Raw genomic sequence first — 23,228 nt, 5'->3', positions numbered from 1 at the left:
AATATACTTAAAAATATTTTCAAAACACTAACAGAAAGTAGCAGAAAGTGATCAAATTTAAAAATGTTTCGGTTATCGACTCTATGATTTCTTACCAAGTTATGTTGTTCCGAATTTAGCTACATAAAAATAATTCAACAGAAGAAATTTTCAAAACATCGTTTACTAAGTTGTCTTCGATAAATAACTACTGTGTTTTTAAATATATGGTGGTAAAAAACCTATGAAAAACCAAAACTAATTGAAATTATCAAAAATACCACCATATTAGAGCTAAGAAAGCAATTTTTTTCTAAGCTAAACAGTTAAAACAAATGTGCTCTTTTTCACAATTAGATATACGTTGTTGCAGATTGCACCAACTTACCAAGCTACGTGGCTGTTAACTAACTTTATTTTATAGTCAATTTTACTGTTTAATTAGCCTTTCGTGTAAACTGAAACACAAGTTGAAACCCAAAATAATTTACAAAACTGCAGTAAACACGATAATTTTTTTTTTTACTCAGAACTTTTATTTGAAAAAAGCTAACATACTATGTATTAATAAATTATATTAACCTTATCACGTTGATCTTGTTTTAACTCGAAATTATATCTATTAACGCTTTCTTATACATATTTAGAAGCTAAAATTCACGATCTAATAATATTTGATTAAAAAATAAAGTTGTAACATTAAGAAACTTTAAAGTATTTGAGTCAAGGTATTTTTTTGTTACACCTAATTTTCACGATCAAACTGAAATTTATAAATTTTTGTTATTTTTTTGAGATTTTATAGGAATTTAATAATCTTGTTCGGAATTTTTTTAATCAAAATTTGTTAAAATATAGCGCAAGTTTATTTTAGTCTGTATTTTATCACAGAATAAGAAAATTATTGTTAATTAAATAAACGAAACTATAGTATTTTAATTTAAAATTTGATAGTTTTGAGTCAAATAAAATTTTAATTTTATTTATCTATTAACATTATAAAAGATAGTATTTTCACTCTGTAGCTTTGTTTTTTCACTATTTATATTTAACTTTTTGTTGGTACAAATAAGTGAGTTAAAATGTTGTTAAAATACTTAGATTAGTTGTAGAAACAATAAAAAAGGTTTTTTTCATAGTATATTGGATTTAGGAATCATTGAATTTTTTTATTTTATTAAATCTAAACGTTATAGAATTTAAAATAATACATTGATTAGGACTTTACTTAAATTTAAAAACTTTTAGCTCTTATTACGTAAAAATTGTACCAAAAAACAGTAAAGGTTTGTACCTTAAAAAAATACTGATAAACATTTCAAAAAGGCCTTAGATATAGTTCTGTCTACAAAAATAAAAAAGTTGTTGTGTTTTTTGTGGTATGTTCAATGTTGTATAAAAATAAAAAGCAATGAAATATTTTTTCGATAATTCTAAGTTGTTTTTAGAAAATCAATCTTTCCCACATTAAAGTTCCTGTAAAAATTTAAAACTTTGTGAATGTTTCTAAAAGTGATTTTTTTTTGTAGAAAGCTCAAAAAATAGCTTTTTTATAAGCACCCTACTGTAGACTGCTGTGCTAAAATATTCTAGTTTTACATTTAAAAATCAACAAAATAGCCAACACTTAACAATTAGCCAAATTTTTATCTTAATACTAAAATATAATAACAAGAAAACACGTTTAGGCTATTAAACCCGGAATAAATCTTGTAAAAAGTAATTGACCTAGTATGTGTTTGCGTTGCATTAAAAATTTATAGCTGTGTTTTAAAGCGATTAAATGTTAAGCTGCAAAGTCAATTGCTAAAGCATGCTAAGCGAGAACCATTTTCAGCTTATAAACTCGGAATATTTTTATTCTGGCATTGCTTTCATAACAGTATCGTCAGTGTGCTTTGTTATAACAATAGTTCAATTTAGAACAGAAGTTGACGAAAAGGACATTAGGCTGTACTTTGCACTGCACTCGTTCCTGACTTTGTCAGAATGCGTTTCAATTTTCTTGTTCAAGGGAAAGTACCTTGAACAGTACGTGAACGAAAAAGTGTTCATTTGCTTCATTTGGGTCCTGCACTCGCTGTTGAGAATCCTGTCGTTTTTGATCTTCTGGGTGCAGCGCAAGCTGTTCTACAGGAGGACCGCTCTCGTCAACAACAGCCCGCGCAAGCTGGAACTCTTTGAAAACCTGATCGCTTTCCTGTCGGTTCTCAGCGACGTGTTCAAGTGCGGGGCCAACCTGACGCTGGTGGTGAAGAGCAGCTGGCTGGTCGACAACAACTGCGACGTGAAGACCAGCGAGAAGTACAGCCACCTGTTCATGTACCTGTTCCACTTCCTCCGCGTCGCCCTCTTCCTGGTGATGCTCGAGCCGGTGGTGTCGCACTGGAACCGGCTGACCACCAGCCGGCAGACCGGCTTCAGCTTTCGCATGAAGGTCAAGGTCATCCAGCCCGCCCTGCTCTCCTTTCTCTACCTGTGCTCGAACGCCATCAACCACGTCAACCTGTTCATTTTCATCAGGTACCACTGCGAGTACCTGTTCGGCAGGATGCTCACCTTCAGCCAGTTCGCGCCCGTGTTCTACATCATCGCGGTCATCGTGCCCTACGACAAGATCTTGCAGGCCGTCTGCAGGTGCAAGTGCAAGGACGAGGAGCTCACCGTTTCGGCGTAGGAGGCAGAAAATTGGGTGTTTTGTTAATGTGTAGCCTTGTAATTGAATCGTTTAACACTTTGCGTTCTCTTTTCGTTGACGAACAAATTCTGAATTTTTTTTTTGAAAAGACTTTGTAAAAAGTAATTAGAAAAGGTTAGTATTCACATTCAGTTAGTTTTACTTTAGTAGTTTTTTTAAAAGAATTTTTGTAGGCTGTAACATTTTGACTGAACAGCGCAGAAAACTAGTTTAAAAGTACAGTTTACTTTTATACTAGTTTTTTTAGTGTTTTTTAATAAAACAATAATTATAAAAAAGAAAGTTTGTTTTTTAGTTACTTGAACTGAAACTCCTGTATATTCAACTAGTTAATACTCATTAAGAATAATACTAAGCAAAAAATTAAATACGAAAAATCACTTAACATGGAATGAAGAAAGTTTTAACAAAAAGTAAAACAGCTAAATTTAAAAAAATACTTTAATACAAGCTTTCAAAAGTTGTTTTTTAATTAAAAATATTTAAAGTAATATTTTTAAATTATTACTTGTATTCAAACAGGTTTTGATAGTAGTAGATTTTTTTTTTGTTATTTGAGTTATTTGACTTACGTTATAACTTTTGTACTTTTTGTACTTTTGTTCTGTCTTATATACACATTTTAATTCGCTTTGTATAACCATATTTGAACATTTATCGGTGACTGTTCGTGAAAAGTTTCATTAGTTTTGTAGTTATTGAATGTTTAGAAATTCATATCATTTGCCCTGGACAATGACGTTAAACTGTATTTAAGTGGTGTACGACTCGATAGCCGAAAGGTTTTTTGTACATCAGGTCCTAGGACCAAATATTTTGAGCGCCTTTTTTGTCGTTCAATAAACAGTACATTAAGTTATTATAAACATACCAAAACATAAGTTGGTATACTTAATCAAAAACATTTTTGTTTAGTGTTGTAGTGTTTTTTTTTCATTTAAACTTCTAAAAATTAAAATTTTGTTTAGAACTGTGCATACTTTGGAAATTATAGTTCTTTAACTTGATAAGTTTTCAAAAAAACTACTTTTACAACATAATTTTTAGTTTTACAACATAATTATCCGCATCGTTCCATTTATATTGATGCTCGAGCCGCCTGCACTGAAATCGGTGTTTTCGTTTAAAAAGTAAATAAATATTAAAGTTTATTTCTAAAAACTATCTAAAACTATGTTTTTAACTTAATTAATCAGATCTCTATTTGTATAATTTATTTAAAATTGTTCATAAATTTTATGTTCTTAAATTTATTTGTCAGTTTTTTTAAAAACTAATTTTGTCAAATGCTGTTTTCTTAGTTTTATTTAAACATGAAATTGTTTTACGTTACTTGAATACAATCTGATACGTTATTTCCAGTTTAGAGGATGTAATAAATTGTTAGAAAAAAGTTTTATTGAATAACATAACAAGATGAAATAAAATTTATGGAAGTTTAACTTGTTTAAGTTGATAATTTTTTAGTATCCAGCTATAAGTTATTCTTGTAAAGTTTACTCCAGTTTATTAATTTTTTTTTAACTTACAACATAGCAACAAGAAGTTTATATATTATTGTGTTTTGTTATATATGTTTTCAAACATGTGTTTATCACCTTTAACTTTTATTAGTTAATTGCAAGAATTTAAATATTCATAAAAGTATAAAATATTTGTTTACAACTTGATGAAATAAGGATACTTAAAATAGCAATCACCATTAAAACTAATCATTCGAAGCAAGTGCCTCATCTGTTTGTATTTATTAAAGTACATTTGCTTTGAGCTACATGATCTCTAATTATAAAATTCTAAATGTAAAAAAAAAACATATATCTAGAAAAATAGCTTTCAAACTAATCGTTTAAAACAATTAGAATATGCATTTAGTTTTTAAAAAAGTAAAAAAAAAATCTTAACCTATTGCACATACATCAACATTTTTTTTATTACTTGAAGGTCACATTTGTAACTGAGTCATTTTTAAGTTTTATATTCTTTCCAATGTTTGGGTTTTTATTTAATAGTTTTATCGTAATTTTAGTCATATTTGTAAAACTTGAAAATCTACAAAAATTTTACTTAACTTGATATACGAGTTAATGAAAAATATTTACGACAGTTATTCAAAAAGATTTATATAAAGTTGTGGAACAAACTAAACGTTTAAAAATATTTTTGAAGAACAGTTACAAAAATACTACATTGTAGGCACATAATTTTCTAATGTTACAAAGCTACGAAAATAAATAAAAAACATATGTTTAACAAAAACAGTTTTATGTAAAATTTTACAAACTAATTTAATTTTTTGCTTTTTTGAATTTAATTGAAATTAAATTTTTCTTAATATTTTCATAATTTAATTGCATTTACAATTTTCTTAACCTTTTCACAAACTGCAATTTTCTACATTTGTCAAAATTTTTTTAGTAATAAAGCAATATTTATTTTTATTTAAATTCCAAGTTAAAAAAAATCTTGAAGTTTCACCAAAGTTTTGTCGTGGTCGAGCTTACATGGTGAGTTCTTAATGAACTAAAATAATTAAAACTTATAAATTATAAAAAAGAACATTAATAAAAACTGTGCAAGAATCTAATTTAACATATCCAAGTTTTTAAATTTTGTTCTAATGTTAATAGAAAAAATACTGCTAATTAATTTGTGTTCTACAGTTATATAGACATAATTTAGTTTTAATAACTTTGCGTTGCACGTTAAAATTTTTTTTGTTCATAAAAAATTGTCATCTTAACTTATCTTCTTGTAAAAGCGTTTTCACTTAAAAAAATGCAAACTACGGAATGATTTCATTTGACAAATAGTACCTTGTTAATTTTAAGTTATAACAACATTATGATTTTTTTTATTTAAAAATGGTAACAGCTGTTTTCAAACTGTTCATTTCATATTTGTGATACTTTGTGCTTATTATCAAATGTTTTAATTTTAGAAATCATTTTATAAATTCCACATTCAATATTTTAAAATCCATCGAAAACAAGGATTTCAAAACAAATATAAAGTTTTCAAAACAAAATCGTTTTCTGCCAACAACTTAAGCTTCTTTTCTGATACAGGGGTAACATAGGTTCAGGTAAACCAGCCTTTGTTTGTTCTAATATAAATCTATAAGTCGGACTAGTCATATTTATGTATGTATTTTTTATACATAGGATAAAGTATGTATAATGCTAACGTAAAAAAACGTTCTTGATGAGCAAACTTTCTTTTTAAATAACCGGTTGGTATTTTTAGTATATTTATAGAAATCAAAGTCATTCTAGCCCAAACAGAACAAAATGAGCTTTTTAGTTTTTAATAAAATAGCGCAACAGCATAGTATTCTTTCTGATAGAACTCTGGCTCATACAAGTAAATCAAAATGGCTTCATTTTTAATCAGACCAAACCTAGTTGCTCATTGTTTGGTTTGAATTTAAAAACTTAGTAATTAATCGTTTAACTAATTTAATTTTTACTAAAATATACTAGGCATATAGCATAATTAAACACTAAATTTTAGAATATGAACAAAAAAAAATTCACTCGTTTGTAAATAAAGGCATTAATTCTAAATACTTTTAAAATAAAAGCTTTATTTGAGAACGAATGTTCAATAGTTTGTACGAAACTTCATTTCAGTTTCTTTCAAAGAGTAGTCGACGCCTCTGAACTTCTCCCAAATTATGCCCCACCCGGGAACTTTCATTTGCGGGTTTGTGTAGTTCCCGTTCAAGTTGGATTCGAAGCAGTAGTTGAACCACCAGCCATTTTCGTTGTTGGCAGCACAATCACTTTCCGGGTTGCTGTCTTGGTCTTTTCCCGGCGCGGAAAATTTTTGCCCTTCGTGCCATGACAAGCTGTCCCCTGAGTGTTAGACTAATAAGTAGTTGATAAGAAAATTATTAAAAGTTGTGCTTTGTCGAGTTAAAAAACGGTTTTAAATTTAAACTGTTTACTTGTTTGTTAAGTAGCAAAATCTGTTTCATCTGCACAAGTCATGATAATGTCAGACATGGACAGTTAATTTTAAAGACATCTAGTACGGTAGATAAAACACAAAAAGATAGTGAACTGCTGTTTAAAAATATAAAAACCGAAAAATGTTAAATTTATTTCACAGCAGTTATAGTACTAGTGTAAATGTGTTAAGAAAATTAACGTTAGTTAGAATAAGTTTATTAAAAACATTTAACCTGCGTCTCCGAAAAATGATGTATTGTCAAATTTTAGAGTAAAGTCGTCTCCGTCTTCAATGTAAAAATCTCTGAAATAAAAGTATAAGTTAAATCAGTTATTTTTTTTTGTATTAATATAGAGCAGCGATTCTTAACATGGGGTAAATTTACCTCTGGAACGTAAATATTTTATATTACAAGTTAGGTAACTAATATTTATTAATTGTCTTTTAATTTGCGAGTTAGTATTTAACTTTAATTGTTTTTAAGTTAAATAAACTCTTTAAATTTTATGGATTTTTATATTTAATAAGCTTTAAGTACAATTTTTTTTTTTTAAATTAAATATATTTTTGCACGGGCGTCACTTTAGCACGGCGTCACTATAGTATGGACTGACACTCTTTTTTTATGCTTGTATAACATTTTTACTGTTATTTTTAAAAATCTAAAAGCAAACTATGCAACATGTAGACTAAATTTGACAAGCTTTAAACATGTTACAAGCTAAAGCTTAAACTAAAACTTCGTGTTTAATATAAAACACTACAAATTATTTTAAAGCAAACCTTAACTTTTTAATAACAATATAAAAGTAATTTTACAATTTCTATTAACTCATTTTACCAAAAAAATTTAACGAAGTTATTTTAAATCTTTTAACTTCATATTTTCAACATAAAACTATCTGAATAAACCTTGCAACATAAACGAGCTCCAGGTTTTTTATAACATTTTTAATAAGCTTAGATTAATTTTACTTGTTAAAAAATAAAAATCAATAAATACTGATAAATTGCCTTTGTTTTTTTAAAGCTTCAATAACTTAATAGATTAATAAAAGTTTACTTAATTCATTTTTAGAATACATATAGATTTGTATATCGCAATACAAACAGAAGTTAAGTTCCTTTTCTTTCTACATCTACGTGTGTCGCAGCTTTTTAATACGTATTCATGTGTTTTGAGGTTTGTATAAAGACTATTGCAAATATAAATAAATTTATTTCACAATTTGTTTAAACTATTTAGCTTTTTTATTCTACCAAAATATAAGAAACAGCAAAACTTAAAGTTTTACTCGTAAAACTTTTATTTCATTATTCTAAGACGATAGTTGTTAAAAGTTTTAGAACTCATGTTTGCATTTTTAAGTTTTTAAGTATTTAATAAAAAAATTGAACATCATTTAGACGTACAGTCTAAAGAATCTAATAACATGAAATTACCGACTTTTAGAAAATTTTATGGCTAAAGAAGTTTTCTAAACACAGTTAATTTGATCAGTGTACTTACTAAATAAAAAGTTATTTAAAAAATATAAAAAAAAACTGTAATAAAGAAACTTTAGACAAGTCTGATTGTGAACTGAAAAAAAGAGTAAAAAACCATTTAAACTGTTTTGTTAAATGTTTTTATTTTATCACTTTTGTACAAATCATTTTCTTGATGAAGTTACATCCCAGGTCATAACTATTTTTCTGACCGTAAGATGCCAAAATTATAGATAAATTATAAAGAGTTATAAATACTAAAAAAAACTTTTGATTAAGCTTAGATTTAAATGGGAATTTAAATGTCACTTATTTAGGTAAGTTTCTGGTTTTTAAATTTTAAGTTTGGAAAATGTTGTTAAATATATATAACATTTTGAGCATACACAAAGTTTAAAAACTGTTTGAAGTTCAGGCATCATGTTATAAAAATACATCTTTTGTATGTTTTTTTTATAGTTTGAATGAGTTCTACCGCCTCAAGTGTTGAAGAATAAATTACAATCGCTTGGGAAGTCCATCTAATTTTCGTTGATGTTCGTTAACTAATAAAGTTTAAACTAGTGTTTTACATAAATATAGTATTTATTCCAACCTTTTAAGCTAAGCAAAATGTTTAAGTGAATTGTAAATAAAATATTATTATTTTATTATGTGAAATAAAATAGAATAAAGTTTCTTGTTTTCTAGTACTTATTTTTATTATAAAGTATAGTTCTTCTTAAAAAATACAGTCTACTAAATATATTTTCTAACTTATTGCTACTTACGAGTGTTTTTTCTAGGTATAATTCGTAGTTTACTTTAAAAGGCTGCCAAGTTTTTTTACCAATTCACTCCTTACTTAGCTATAATTTTAAACTAAAATAACTTTGGTAGATATACTTTCCTTTAAATTCACACTTTAAAGTGGCTAAAATGCGTAATCAACAGGATGCTGACTATATAAAGTTAAATTTTTAAAATTTTATTAAATATATTCTTAATTAGTAATTAATTTAATTACCTAAAAATATCGATTGTGCTAAAGTGTCACTCCGTGCTAAAGTGACGCTGTGCTTTTCTGACACCTACTCTTCGAAAAAGGGGTAAAAATGAAAAAATGTTAAGAACCGCTGATATAGAAAAACATAGTACTTACTGATAAGTAGCATACGCTGAAAATTCTTCAAAATCCGACATTTCAATACGAAGTGTATTTCCACCTCCCCTTGTGAGTAGGTTCAGGTTTTCCAAACCTTTGTTAAAATACTGTTAATACCAAGTACTACGGCAATAACACGAAAAAGTATTTAGTTTCGTTTTAACTGAATAAACAGATCTAAGTTTTGTTTGTTTTAATATGTGATTCATTAACTTATTCTTAAATGTATCGAAAATAAAAAAATAATTCTGTTAAAAAAAGCTTTAGTTTTATTTGTTTTTTATATTTTACAGCTTAATATACTATTATTAATCTATAACACCTTTATATAAAGTTTGTAAAATTTTTAACTGTGTAAGAAAAGATAGTTAAATTAGTACATTTAACTGCTAACTATTTTTGTATACTTTTACAAAACTAGCATTTGATAGTAAGCTTTTTGTTACATTTACATCCAGAAACAACCAATAAAATTAGTCAAAAAAAAAACAAATAAAAAATTAAAAGTTATTTTTATGGTCTTGTTTTTAGATTGACGTCTGTAAATAGATAACTCTAAAAAAGTTTAATTAAGTATAAAATCTAACCGAGCCAAAATTCCCCACTAAGTTCCCCAAAGCCTTTTTGGTACTCAGAAAAGTCTCTTGAAAACTTTACACCTCCATCTAATCGTCTTTGAAAAACCTAAAATGCATAGAAATATAAACAATAGTGTTACATGAGTAAAAAATTTTTGTTAACATGAATTAAAAAAAAATTGAAAACAAGTCAAAAAGAAACAAGAAAGTTATCAACTAGTTGTTAAACTAAATTTATGTACGTATGTATGGCATCTTATTGTCTTCAAAATTTTCATTTAAACTCTTAATTTAAAAAAACAACACTATAAAATACAAGGGTAAGATACTTTAGTGAGTGCATTTTATTTCAATCATTATGTTATGGTTCTTTTACAGACAAAAGTAAAACGAGTGAAAGGTTTTCTAGAGTAAAATAAAAAAACCTCTTGTTCTTAATTTTTGAAGCTAGACTCTTAATTTTCATGGTGTTCTTAATCAGGCTAACTTGTAAACAACATTATTTATGAACTGTGCAATCAGCAACTTACGATCCACCCGCCCCCTTGTGTGAACATGTCGCAAGGAACGTCCATACCTTCGAAGTCAGGCGGGCTGTGGGCCGGAAATATCTTGTAAACTCCTGAACGGGCCGTCGGGCACAAAAACTTGATGTCCAAACAGTCTCTGGGTCGGATCAATCTTTCTGTGGTTTTTTTATTTTTTAAGTTTAGTACTTAATTGAACTGCAAAAAACTGCTTTTAAAAAGGCCTAACTTTTTTGTGATTTCTTTTTAAGCTTATCTTTAATTTGATCTTTACAGGCAAGCTTATTTGATAAAGTTTAGCTTTTATAAAAGAGAATTACTTTATTTTTATAAAAGCTTATACATAAATAAACGTTCAATAACTTAACAACTAAATTTATATAAAATTAGTGGGAAGAAGCTGAATAAGAACCTATAAAAAAAATTTAGATATAAAAGCATAATATCTCAAAACTTGGCAGTCATTACCTGTTACAAAGTGTGCTACATTTTATGACATTGAAGTAATCTGATTGTTACGTTTCCCATTTGATCATTAACTTAAAAAATACTACTTGATGAAAATATTAACTGTTTTTTATAAGTGATACAAACATTTTTACTTGATTTAAATTATGTCAACTTAATTTATCAACTAACCAACACAATCCTCAGTCATTCCATACGTTTCATTGGTGCTTAAACTTCCAGAAATAGTACAACCTAAATTTAATTTAAAAATATTAAAACTTTTACATATTTTGTTTAGAATGTTATAGTGTTATTAGTAGTTTTTTGAATAAGTTTTTCTAAGTCTATAAATATAGTATACAACTTAAAACTATGAAAAATTTTATAATCATCTTTTTGATTTTATAATACACTTTTGTTTTTTATTATAGTTTATCTTACTTTTTGTAAATTTAAATCAATGTTTTACAAAAGTTTATTAATTTTTAATGTAAAAAGTAACGAAATTCTGTTTAAATTTTAGTATCATAACAAATCTATTGAAAAAATTATTAAATAACACTAAAGTTAAAAAAAAAACTAATTCAAAAAGTATAGATTATAAACCAGATGTGTGTTTGTACTACTATTTAATTGTTTACAGTTAAGATGACCATTTTTAAAAAACTTACAAAGTATCGCAATTACGGAAAAACTTAATAAAACTGTTTTCATTTTTGTTTCCTCTACTTAAAACTGTTGTATTTAGAAGAATTTATACTTCCAGCTTCTTTTTATACCTGAAAGCTCTGACACTAACATATGCTTCAAAAATAAATATTGTTTAATTAACACAAAGTTTTATTTTGTTAGAAAAACAACCTTTTAAGGTCACGTAAATGCAAGTCAACAATTAAGACATTGCAGCAAAAGAATCACAAGATAAGATATGCAATATGAATGAACTAATATAGGTTTTCATGTATAGTTACCGCAAAATAAACAAAGATAAAATTAGATAAATAATTAATCATCTTTCACAACCTCAAATTTGTAAGGGTTTGAAAAAGTCAATGGTTAAAATCTACTTTTATTGTATATAAATTTACTATAATTTCTTTAAAATATTTATAGATAAAAGTGCTTTAAAGGTTTTAACAAGTCTTAGAACTCATAAAAAAAAATTTGAACTTTTTTTATTTGTTTTAAAAGTTTTACTTTAGTATGCCATTTAAACAAAAAGTTTATAGAACTCAAAAAAAGTTGTTTCAGTAAATTATATTTTGGACGTTATTCTTAAATACAAAAATTTTATTAAATTAAAAAAATTCAAAACATTAGATTTTTATTTAAAATTTGACTTTTGTCGCATGTAAACTTTACTTATTTGTTGTTAAGTAAACAAAAATGTTTCCGAGCTTTAACAAGTTGTCTCTGCTATTAAAATATAATTTAAGTATTCAAAAGTTATTTTCTGTTCTTATATCAGGGTTTCATACTTGTACATTAAAAATACTATTTTATTTTAATAAATATGTTTTATATAAAGTTTAAGAAATAATTTTTACATGACTGAACATGTTTAATGGTTTAACAGTAATTTCCTAATCAGTTAACTTCTTTAGAATTTGTCGCGTGTTGAAAAGTTGTGTACAAATATTGTTAAGAATAATCTAAACATCTAAGAAATAACTTTTTAATGATACTATTCTAATTATTTGTTACTTAACAAAGTTTTTTCACATAATAATCATTGATTTAATTTCTCTTTTATTTGAAAAACGAAAAGTTACAGTTTTTATTAAAGAAGAAATTATTATGTGAAGTTGTTTTGTTCAAAAGAAGATTTTAGTTACTATTAATAAAAAACTTGTCAAAAATTATATAAATCATTTTTAAAACTCCGTATTATGATAATTCTAACTTTATTGCTGCCATACTTTAACTTAAATTAAGGCAAATTAACCTTAGCTATTTTATTTAATATATATTTTTGTATGTAATTTTAACACATAAAAATCAAAGCTGGAAAAAGATAAGTTCATACCAGTTATTTAATGTAAGTATGGGATCATTTAACGGGGCAGAAGTCTGCAATTTAATAGGGATATTTTTACTGAATAAAACCTAAAAAAGTAAGATTTTTACAGATAATGAATTCGAATTATATAGAGATGACGGATTAAGGATAATAAGAAGCAAGTCACCGAGATCAGCTGAAAACAATACTAGATATTTAATTAAGTTATTTTAACAAAATAGCTTTAAAATAACAATAGTGTCCGGATTATTCTAAACAAATATTTTAGATGTATCCTTCAACATATTAAACTCAAGTTACTAACCCTACAACAAACCAAACTCACCAATTTTGTACATATACAACAACTTCAATCATCCCCGACAAGTACTAAAATAATTTCCCCAAACAATAAACAGAAGTCTAATAAAATTATCTAACAATGAAGAATCTTTTAACAATGTAAAAAGTGAATACCAAAAAGCATTAATTTCAGCCAATTACAGAGATGCCTTAAATTACGATAAGACCACTCTATCAAAAAGAAATAAAAGACAAGGAAAAAGAGATACAATATTTTTAACCCACCATTTAATCTTAATGTAAGTTTTAAAATAGGCAAACAACTTTTAAGTTTGATTACCACATCCTTTGATGAAAACCATCCATATAAGAAAATATTCAACCGTAAAACAATTAAAATATCTTACAGCTGAACAAGTAATTTTAGAAACAAAATTATACCATCCAACAATAAAATTTTAAACAAAAACAATATAAATGTAAAAAGCAACACAAAAGATAAACTTTGCAATTGTCGCAAAGAACCTTGCCCTTTAAACAACCAATGTCTAGTTTCTAACATAATAAATAGAGCTACAATAATATGCAATAAAGCAACCAAACAATACTTAGGATCTTTAGGAAATAGTTTCAATTAAAGATATAGGAATCGTAAATCTTCATTCAACAACAATTACAAAAGACATACAAAAGAACTGGCAAACTACATTTGGAATTTAAAAGATAACAATACAGACTATAAAATAAATGGGAAATACTTAAGAGTACAATATGAAAATTCAATACTAAATTCGGTTGCAAACTTTGCAACTTAGAAAAAAAAGAAATTGATAAATCAGACAAGAACATAACACTAACAAAAAAATCGAAAGACAAAATATATGCATCCATTACCAAAAATACTTTTTTAGTAAAATCACAACTAACTAAATAACAAATCAAAGTAAAATTAAGCCGCAAACACTAACAGTTTGAAACATTTTTCTAATACTTTTCAAAATGCATAAATTCCTAAACTAAATAGATCAGCATATTTTTTCAAACTTAACTTGCTGTACAAAACATTTATTATTACTATGTCATAATAACTATAAAATTTCCAAATTTTAAGTTTCTGTTTAACATTGTTAATAAGCTTTAGCTTTACTGATGAGTATATAAGGTAATATATCTCATTTATAAAAGGGTCGTATAAATTGACTTCATATAATCAAATGAATATATAAATCTTAGCTAGTTTATAATATTTGTCTTAAACTTTGTATTAACTAAAAGTTTTGCTCAATTTACCGTAAAGCAAAAAGCTTACTTAAATAATAATATTAGTGAAAATCAAATATTATCTTTACCACCAGGTTTTGGTAGCAAAAAACAACTTACGACCTTATCAGGTATAATAAAATAGTAAACATAGTAAATGAGTCTTGAGTAATTTTAATTAAGAATCTTCTTGAAAACTTTCAGACTAGCAAATAGAGCAAATTATTATTTTTTCTATCTAAAGCGCTTAACAACCAGAGTTTCTAATAGCAGTAAAAATGACAGATAGTGCACAAATTGTTCATTAATGAGTCAATGAGAATAGCTTACAGTGAACAAAATCCTTTTTAACTCTTATCGTTGACTGCAATCTCGTCACAAATGATATTCGCTCAAAAAATAGTTAGAATCAACTTCAATACCTAGTATCTACATCGTTTATTTTAGAACAGAGATTTAGAAGAATGTATATTTTTAAAATCAATCTTTCACCTTCCAGAATAATAAAGCACCATCAAAAACCTCAAAAAAGGTTAAAACTGATAGATCATCAATAAAAGTTTTCTAGAAATATATTAGGCTTTTTATATCACCAGTTTAAAATTAAGTAATTTTTGTTTTGTTCAATTTTATAAGCAATCGTCTCTTTTGTTGTTTATTAAAGTGTTAATTACTATAAAGAACGCTGCGTACTTTCAAAATTAAGTTATACTCATTATCAAAAAGAATGAACAAAATAAATAAAACAAATAACTCAATTTTATTATTAGTCTGCTTACTTTTAGTTACTAATTATTTTTATTTATGTTTTGTACTTTTTGTATTAAACTGCCACCATCAATTTAGTGAATTTACCAAGTCAACAATTGTTTAATAACTTATGACTTTTTTAAATATTAATTTTAATAATTTTTAGTTTTCTACAAAGGTAAAAACTGTTAATTTCATCTTAAAACTTTATCTTTTTTAATTGTTTTAGGAGAGATACGAATAAGTAGATATTTTAAGTACTACTAAAACTATGCTGAGTATAAGCTGTATGAATCAAAAACAATATTTTACACATTTGCAGTTTTTGTAGATTATCCACAATCTGATATTTAATAAGCAGTTAGAAAATGATAACTTATCTATAATTATAAGCTTAAGACAAAAATTTATGCTTTTTTTAGGTATACAACAGCAACTTAATTTTAAAACATGTATTGTACTAACAGTATAAAGCAGGTTAATTTTGAGTAGATATCTACACTTTTTAGTGAATTAATTTCGTCATGATGTTAGATTTTTACACTTTTTGATTTTTCAAATACTTCATTTTAAGTAGCCGATAAGTACTGTAACTTTAATGATAAATGTTTTATTTAATTCTCTCATTCAAATTTACTTGTTTTTTAATTAGAAAATAGTTGCTGTTTAAGTACATTTTAAACTTAACAACACCACGTGTAAAAGTTTTTCATTTTTATAGTGTGTTATATTAATAATTTAACTTTAATTCTCTTAAATTAATAGTGCTATTGTTCAACTATACTAAAACGCTACTAAGGTTTTGATCTTAAATTTTTATTATACTCTTTTACTGCTTGTTGCTTGTGTCATTTTTACATTTTAACAACTATAAAAGTATTTTTATACATTAGTTTGACTTGAAATATTTTGTTTAATTTTTACTTATCTAAAACTATTAACACTTGATACTGTGATATAAAGTTTTATAATTTAAAAGAGAAAATGTATATACTAAAAAATACAATGAAATATACTTTAATATAACCCATTGAAACACATAAATGAATATTTTTGTATTAAGTTTATATAAAAGTATATGATTATAATTTTGTTAATGCTAATAAAGAGGTTCATAAACTATACATTTTATAACATCTTAATCCGTGGTGTACGACGTAATAACCGAAAGGTTTTTTTCTTACACCAGGTCTTAAAACCTTTAAATTTAATTTAAGCGCTTTTTTTGTCGTTTTATAAACCGATAATAATTTTTTTGGTCTAACAAAAAAACGTTGTTTTCCATTAAACTAAACATAAAAAGTCAACAGTAACTAATTACAAACGCTTATAAAACATTTAGTAAAACATATAGTGCTTAAGATAATACTTTAGTGCGTTTAAAGTATTATTATATTGAAACGAAGGATAATTTCCATTTTTTACTATTACGTAATTATTTAATTTTATTATTACTTTATGTTTAATGCAAGGAATTTTATTTTATAAACACTTACTCAAAGATGTATAGAAAGAAAATTACCTGGAGAAATATTGTTGTTTTAATGTAAATATTGATTGTACTACCAGTTCTTAATATTTTCAAATTATCTTTAAGCTGTTTAAGCTTTCATATATCTAAAACTACATAGTATTAATAACTATTAACAGTATTTCAAAATTACTATATTTAAACTATGTTTAAAAAATAACTTATTTTTGTAAAGTTAAGCTTATTTAAAATGATTCAATTATAACAGTATACCATTCTTTGATTTTCAAAATACATCTAACTTAAACTAAAAAAAATATTCGAAAAAAAAATTTGAATTAATTTTAAAATTGTAGTACTGCAATATATGTTTTTTACAAAATTTTAAGACTCAATAAAATCAAGTACATTTTCCAGCTAGATTTCCGTCAACTCATAGCATATACCAATTGCGGCTAATGCATTGATCAATCAGAATACTGAAGAAAGAAACAAATATGCTGAAAAGTTGTTTAAGAAAACTTGTTTTCTTTAGCGCAAAAAGCTCGTCTACAAGAAACCGAAAGAATTTGCTTGTTGATATTTGACATAAAACTGCTAAATTACGTCTATAATCAAAGCTGCAGAAGCTATATATATATTGATCGTTTTAACTCGTTTCAATATGAGCTTATTACAAAAACGGTCATTAGAATAATTATACTAATAAGATATTTTCTAACGGTTATTAAAGACAACTGTCCTGGACAACACGTTAAAAGGTATCGATAACCGCCAGGTCAAAGAACCAATTACTTTGAGCGCTTTTTTTTCTCGTTTAATAAACAATTAAAGAAACATTTCAAATCAGTTATGCCATATTTACATTCCTTTTTAAATTTTACGTATTATCAAATTTATACCAAAAATTATGTTTTAAATTTCCTGATTATATATGTGTCTTACTAATACTTTTAAGTTTTAATATTTGTAATATAACATATTTTAGTAGTTAACTAACTATCATGTACAGATATTTTCCATAATTTCAATAAGTTTTATGTTATTTTATTGTTAAAAAAAATTAATAAAAAAACAAACTATTTCAAAAAAAGTTTATTTATAGAAAAATAATATATTTCTTAACTAGAAGATTTGAGTTGAATTATATAATTATCATAACTGATGAAATAGAAACTTCAAAAAAGTTAGTTGTTAGTTTACTGAATCGCCAATAAATTTTGTTCTCTTCTTCTTAAGCTTGAGTTGTAATTTATTTATACTCTATTTAAATAAGATTAAAGTTTTATAAAACTTAATAAAAAACTATAACTATTTTTTTTAATGAGTTTGTAAAGTATATGTTATGGTTTACTACTTATATAATACAAGTAACATTAAACACTTTTTGTTTTGATAAGAAAATCTTTAAAAAATGATCAAAAAAATTGTGTAATAGTTCATTAACTAAAGCATATATTGGTTCAGTTATTGATAAAAAGCATTTACTATAAACTAAGTTTAAATCTACTTAAATAGTAAAAACTTGGAACAAATAATATAATATTTACGATTTTGTTTTAAAAAGACATTTAAGCAACATGTAAAAACTAAGTTTACTACACTTACTATTAAGTTTTTAGAGTTGTAGTAGAACAAAGTACTTTAAGATTTTTATATTTCTAAGAATTAATTTTTATAGTTATTTGCCTTAACTAAAAAAGAATGCTCAATTTACTGGGATGTAAAGAGCTTATTCAAATAGATTTATGCAAATTGTATATCTTATTCGTGGTTTCGGTGGCAAGAGATTGCGACCTTTTCAAGCAAAAAATGAAATATGAAACTGCAAATAACAATGGTAGTTATTAATACTGTTATTTAAAAACTTATTCATGCGTTAAGAATATAAACAAAAACAAAAATGTTGTATATTCGAAAATTCAAGCATATCAGAGTATATTTAGGTAAAGTTGGTACTGGTTTAAAAAAAAACGAATTGAATTAATATTAATATATTGAGTCAAAGAAAAAAACTGAGTTCAGAGCTTTTAAAAAAAATTATAATATTAATGAAATATTTATACCTTGAAATTTATCTAAATGAAATTAAGAATTGTCTAAAATTGTGATTTTAAGCCAGAGTCAACAAAACATTAATATAACTTAAAGTCGCTGAAGGTTTCAAAATCTTATTTGTGTTAAGTTAACATAATAGTCAAAATTTAAACGGATTTGAGGACTATCTGAAATAAAAATTCTAAAAATTTATCTAAGTTGAATTAAGAACTATCTAAAAACTTTTTTTTTAAATTTAAGCCAAATGTCAACCAAAACTCGATGAAAAAATCAAGAAAATAACCTATCGAGTACTTTAATTATGATTTGGTTTAAGTTTTGTCTGCTTTCCAGTTTATTAATAAAAATTTGTTTCTGTGTCTGCATGAGAACATTAATTCCTTTCTTTTGTTGATGCAATTTGTACCAGATTCGAGTATTAATAAAGCTTCTTTTAAGCACAATCTGCATGTCACAATTCCTGGTTTAGATTTTTTTCTCCCTTTGTAATATTTTCCAACTTATTTTGTATTTCTTATTTTCATTTTTTAATTTGTGGGCTAATTTTGAGAGTTCAGTTGCTTGTTTATACTGGAGGTAGTTTTTGTCATTTGGATTGCTTTTTATTGTTGTGTTGTGTGTAGATATACGTTTTTTTAGTTGATTAGCACTTGCCTGGTAAATTACATTTTCTGCCCTACATTCTCCTCCTCCAAGGGGGCAAGTTTCTTTCTTTCTGCAGTTGCATGATTCATCTTTGTTTACTTCATTGTGGTTTATTACTTTTTTGTTGTGGTTTTTTATTATTGTTTCAATGTTTGACATGCAGCTTTAGCTTAATTTTATATTGTTTTTGTTTAAATATTTTTTAACTTACTTTTTTCTCCAAAATGCTTGTTTATTATTTGTAGAATCTGGTACAAATTGCATCAACAAAAGAACGGAATTAATGAACTCATGCAGACAAAACTTAAACCAAATCATAATTAAAGTACAAAATAGGTTATTTTCTTGATTTTTTCATTGAGTTTTGGTTGACATTTGGCTTAAATTTAAAAAAAAGTTTTTTTAGATAGTTCTTAATTCAACTTAGATAAATTTTTAGAATTTTATTTTAGATAGTCCTCAAATCCGTTTAAATTTTGACTATTATGTTAACTTAACACAAATAAGATTTTGAAACCTTCAGCGACTTTGAGTTTTATTAATGTTTTGTTGACTCTTGGCTTAAAATCACAATTTTAGACAATTCTTAATTTCATTTAGATAAATTTCAAGGTATAAATATTTTATTAATATTATAATTATTTTAAAAGCTCTGAACTCAGTTTTTTTCTTTGACTCATTATATTAATATTAATTCAATTCGTTTTTTTTAAACTAGTACCAATTTTACCTAAATATACTCTGATATGCTTGAATTTTCGAATATACAACATTTTTGTTTTTGTTTATATTCTTAACGATTGATTAAGTTTTTAAATAACAGTATAAATAACTACCATTGTTATATGCAGTTTCATATTCTATTTTTTGCTTGAAAAGGTCGCAATCTTTTGCGACCGAAACCGGTCGCGAATAAAATATACAATTTGCATAGATCTATTTAAGAATTAATTAAAAGAAAAAACCTTTAAAAATGTTATATTTACTTTAAAAAGTCTATTTTAGTATACTATTAAAACTAAAATATAATAAGTTTCGATAAGCTATTTATCACAAAGAAAAACACAAACGTTGTGCAATTTACGATGATTTGCATAAATGTATACAATGTCAAAACTTAAACATTGAGAATAACTTCAAAGTTTTCAATAGGTATGCTAGAATTTGTTTTTAAAGCTTAGAATCAATGCTAACAAAACAATAAAAACTGAAGTTAAACACACAAGTAGCAGCAAAGGGAAAGGTAGCTTTATTAACAAACTTATTTAACTTCTTTTTGTTTTTAAGTTTCATTTAAACAGCTTGCTTTTTTATAGTCTTCTATTCGGGACACGTTCAAAATTCACCAGCGATCGAAATCCGCCAAGTCAAAATCGAGAGCCGTCTACCGATTGAGGGTAAGGGATAGGGGTAACAGTGATAGTGAAAAAAAAAATTGCAACAAATATACAAAATAAATTAATAAATAAAACAATATTAAAAAAATCGGGTGGATTTTGATAGTATACCCTTCTATTCTTATGTCATAATAAACCAAAGTTTTAACAAGTCTTCCGAAAATATTTTTGTTTTAGTTTTATTTTAGAAAGATAAATGAGTTAAATTCAAAAATAACTTTAAGTGTTAGATAAAATTTGTTAAAATGAAAAAGTAGTGATTTTAAGCTTCAACTTAAAATTTAGGTTTTTGAGCTTAAAAAAAAAGTTTTAACAGTTTTACGAGAAGAATATGTAAAATAGTCAACATCTGTGATCAAATTTTTCAAACAAACTCAGCTTTACAATTAACAAACTGTAAACTGCAATTGTTAGTTGCATTGTTTGTTTTAAAAATTCTATACTAATATATTTACATTTTTTACCTTTTGACATACTCTCTAATTGCCAAATATTATTTTCATGTTTAAAGTTTTTATGCTAGTTTTATAATGTGTTGATTACTTTTCGACGTTTAAGTAAATGGTAACCTAAATATTCAATAGGTCTGAAAAGTTTTTGAAAAAAAATGGTACTTATTGAAATTTTAATGCAGATTAAAACAGTTTCTATGCGAAAAAAGATGCAAAAGCGCAACTTTTGAAAAGCAATGGTTTAAACTAAGTAAAAATAAAACAACTATAGTATATACTTACATAAACGCAGTTTTTGAAAAGCTACAGTATCCAGACAAATTATTTGTATCAACTAAATACCATATAGTAAATCTGAACACAGGTATAAAGTAGAATATGCTCTGATTTTTTTTTTTTTATGAATTTAGTATGAACAATTAGTACGAACAATTATATGTATACATAAAAGTACTAACATTTGTAATACAAAAAACAACTATTTTTTTGTTGTTTACTAAGTTTCAACTTTTAACACGTTTCATCAGAACAATATAAAACACACAGCAAAATTTTTAAAGAGTCGCAAAAAAAAAACACTATGACGTTTTAAATAAAATTGCATATCTTAGTTAGTTTATCTTAAAAACAACTTATGTACAAGTTAACTTATTTTTTGCTTTTTTTGTTCTTGTTTTTGGTTTTATTTTGTTGCTATTTTTGTTATTGATTAGTGTTGTTTGTTCTTTTAAAATACATATTTTAATTATAAATACAGGGTTGCTGCCTTTCTTTTCTTTTATTAATGATACGTCTTTTTTAGTTTTTTCGATTTCGTACTTTTCTAAGCTACATAAAAGGCATGTTTTGTTGTTTTTCGGTGTTTTTTTTAGTTCTGCAAAGTATTTCCCATTTTAAATTATAGTCTTTGTTTGCGTCTGCTAATTCCCATATATAGTTCGATAATTCGGTATTGTGTCTTTTTAGTTTGTTGTTAAAGCTAGCCTTATGGTTGCTATATCTGTTTTCAAATGTTGTGCTTGTTGAACCCACGTAAAATTTTGTTATATTGTTTGTTTTTATAGTAGCTCGGTAGATTATATTTTTTGCTAGGCAGTTATTGTTTAAAGGACATTTTTCTATCCTGCAGTTTCATGTTTTTTCTTGCTGTTTAAGGTTTAAGTTGTTTAATATTTTGTTATTGTGTTTAAGATTTTTTTTTTTGAAATTTTGCATGCAGCTATAAGTGTGTTCCTGTTGAACATTTTGTGGTATGGGTGGTTTGTGTAAAAGTTTTTTTTACCAAGTTTAAGAACTCTTTGCCTACAATGTACTAATAAATATAAAATTTTGTGAAATATAAGAGAAAATAAACTGGAAATCAGTTACATAGGAATTGTAAATCAGCAATACGAAAAGAAAAGTATGAGTGTTTTTAAACTGATTTTTTTTTTAAATATCGTAAATCATTTTAATAGCCGATCAACAATGTTTGAACATTTCTGATTTCTTTTGTTTCGATGTTTGTCTAACTCTCTTTTAAGGCAGCTGCTTCTACCTTCTCTGTACCCAAAGCAACTTCTGACATTCCTTAAAATTCTACCACACTTTCGTATTTGAAGTCTAAAGAAACACCGGGTATACTTCAATGCCTTGTTTATTCAACAACATTTGTCTTTTTTTTTTGTGCTGTAGTCAGAAAACTCTGTTGAACCTGAAAGATAGAAACCATCGTTTGTTATATCTTTCATGTCAACTTCTGCTTGTTCATCATCCTTAACATTAAATTGTAATTCATCTGAAAAAGTTAAAACCTTTACTTTGAAATGTATGGTAAAGACAACGTTTGTACAAGTTAATTTATAAATTACCATACTCTTTCTTTAGTACTTTCATTATTTGCTTTGTGTAATTTTTTTTTTTTTTAGATTTTAATACCTACTTAAGCTGTATAGTTAAAATGATAAAAACATTATATGACTTACTTACAAGTTTTTATATACAATATCGTTAAGACTTTGAAAAAAAAAGTAATGCATCAGATATCCGTTTTAAAACGCTCTTTAAAATTTATTACATAAGCTTAACTTCATTTGTCT

At 25.6% G+C, this 23,228-nt stretch overlaps 1 protein-coding gene across 1 annotated transcript; it reads right to left on the bottom strand.

Moving 5' to 3' along the window:
* Positions 1-6,277: 6,277 nt before the first annotated feature.
* LOC145833283 (fibrinogen C domain-containing protein 1-like) lies at positions 6,278-22,717 on the bottom strand. Its single transcript, XM_082940470.1, has 7 exons — positions 22,663-22,717; positions 11,005-11,067; positions 10,369-10,523; positions 9,848-9,944; positions 9,258-9,354; positions 6,861-6,931; positions 6,278-6,531 (listed from the first exon to the last, which is right to left on the bottom strand). Exons 1-7 carry the CDS (start codon positions 22,715-22,717, stop codon positions 6,278-6,280), a joined length of 792 nt encoding a protein of 263 aa, XP_082796596.1.
* Between the last annotated feature and the right edge of the window lie 511 nt (positions 22,718-23,228).

The sequence above is a fragment of the Thalia democratica genome, chromosome 4 (assembly GCF_965202585.1).
Source record: "Thalia democratica chromosome 4, ktThaDemo2.hap1.1, whole genome shotgun sequence".
Classification (NCBI taxonomy): Eukaryota; Metazoa; Chordata; class Thaliacea; order Salpida; family Salpidae; genus Thalia; species Thalia democratica.
The sequence above is the reverse complement of the archived record's forward strand: the minus strand, read 5'-3'. Positions and strand labels throughout refer to the sequence as shown.

Coding starts and splice junctions, on each gene's coding strand:
- LOC145833283 (XM_082940470.1), bottom strand. CDS start 22,717: ATGTCAGAAGTTGCTTTGGGTACAGAGAAGGTAGAAGCAGCTGCCTTA. Junction 9,355..9,847: donor TAGTGGGGAATTTTGGCTCG/GTTAGATTTTAT, acceptor ATTTTAACAAAG/GTTTGGAAAACCTGAACCTA. Junction 6,532..6,860: donor ATCATTTTTCGGAGACGCAG/GTTAAATGTTTT, acceptor TCTAACACTCAG/GGGACAGCTTGTCATGGCAC.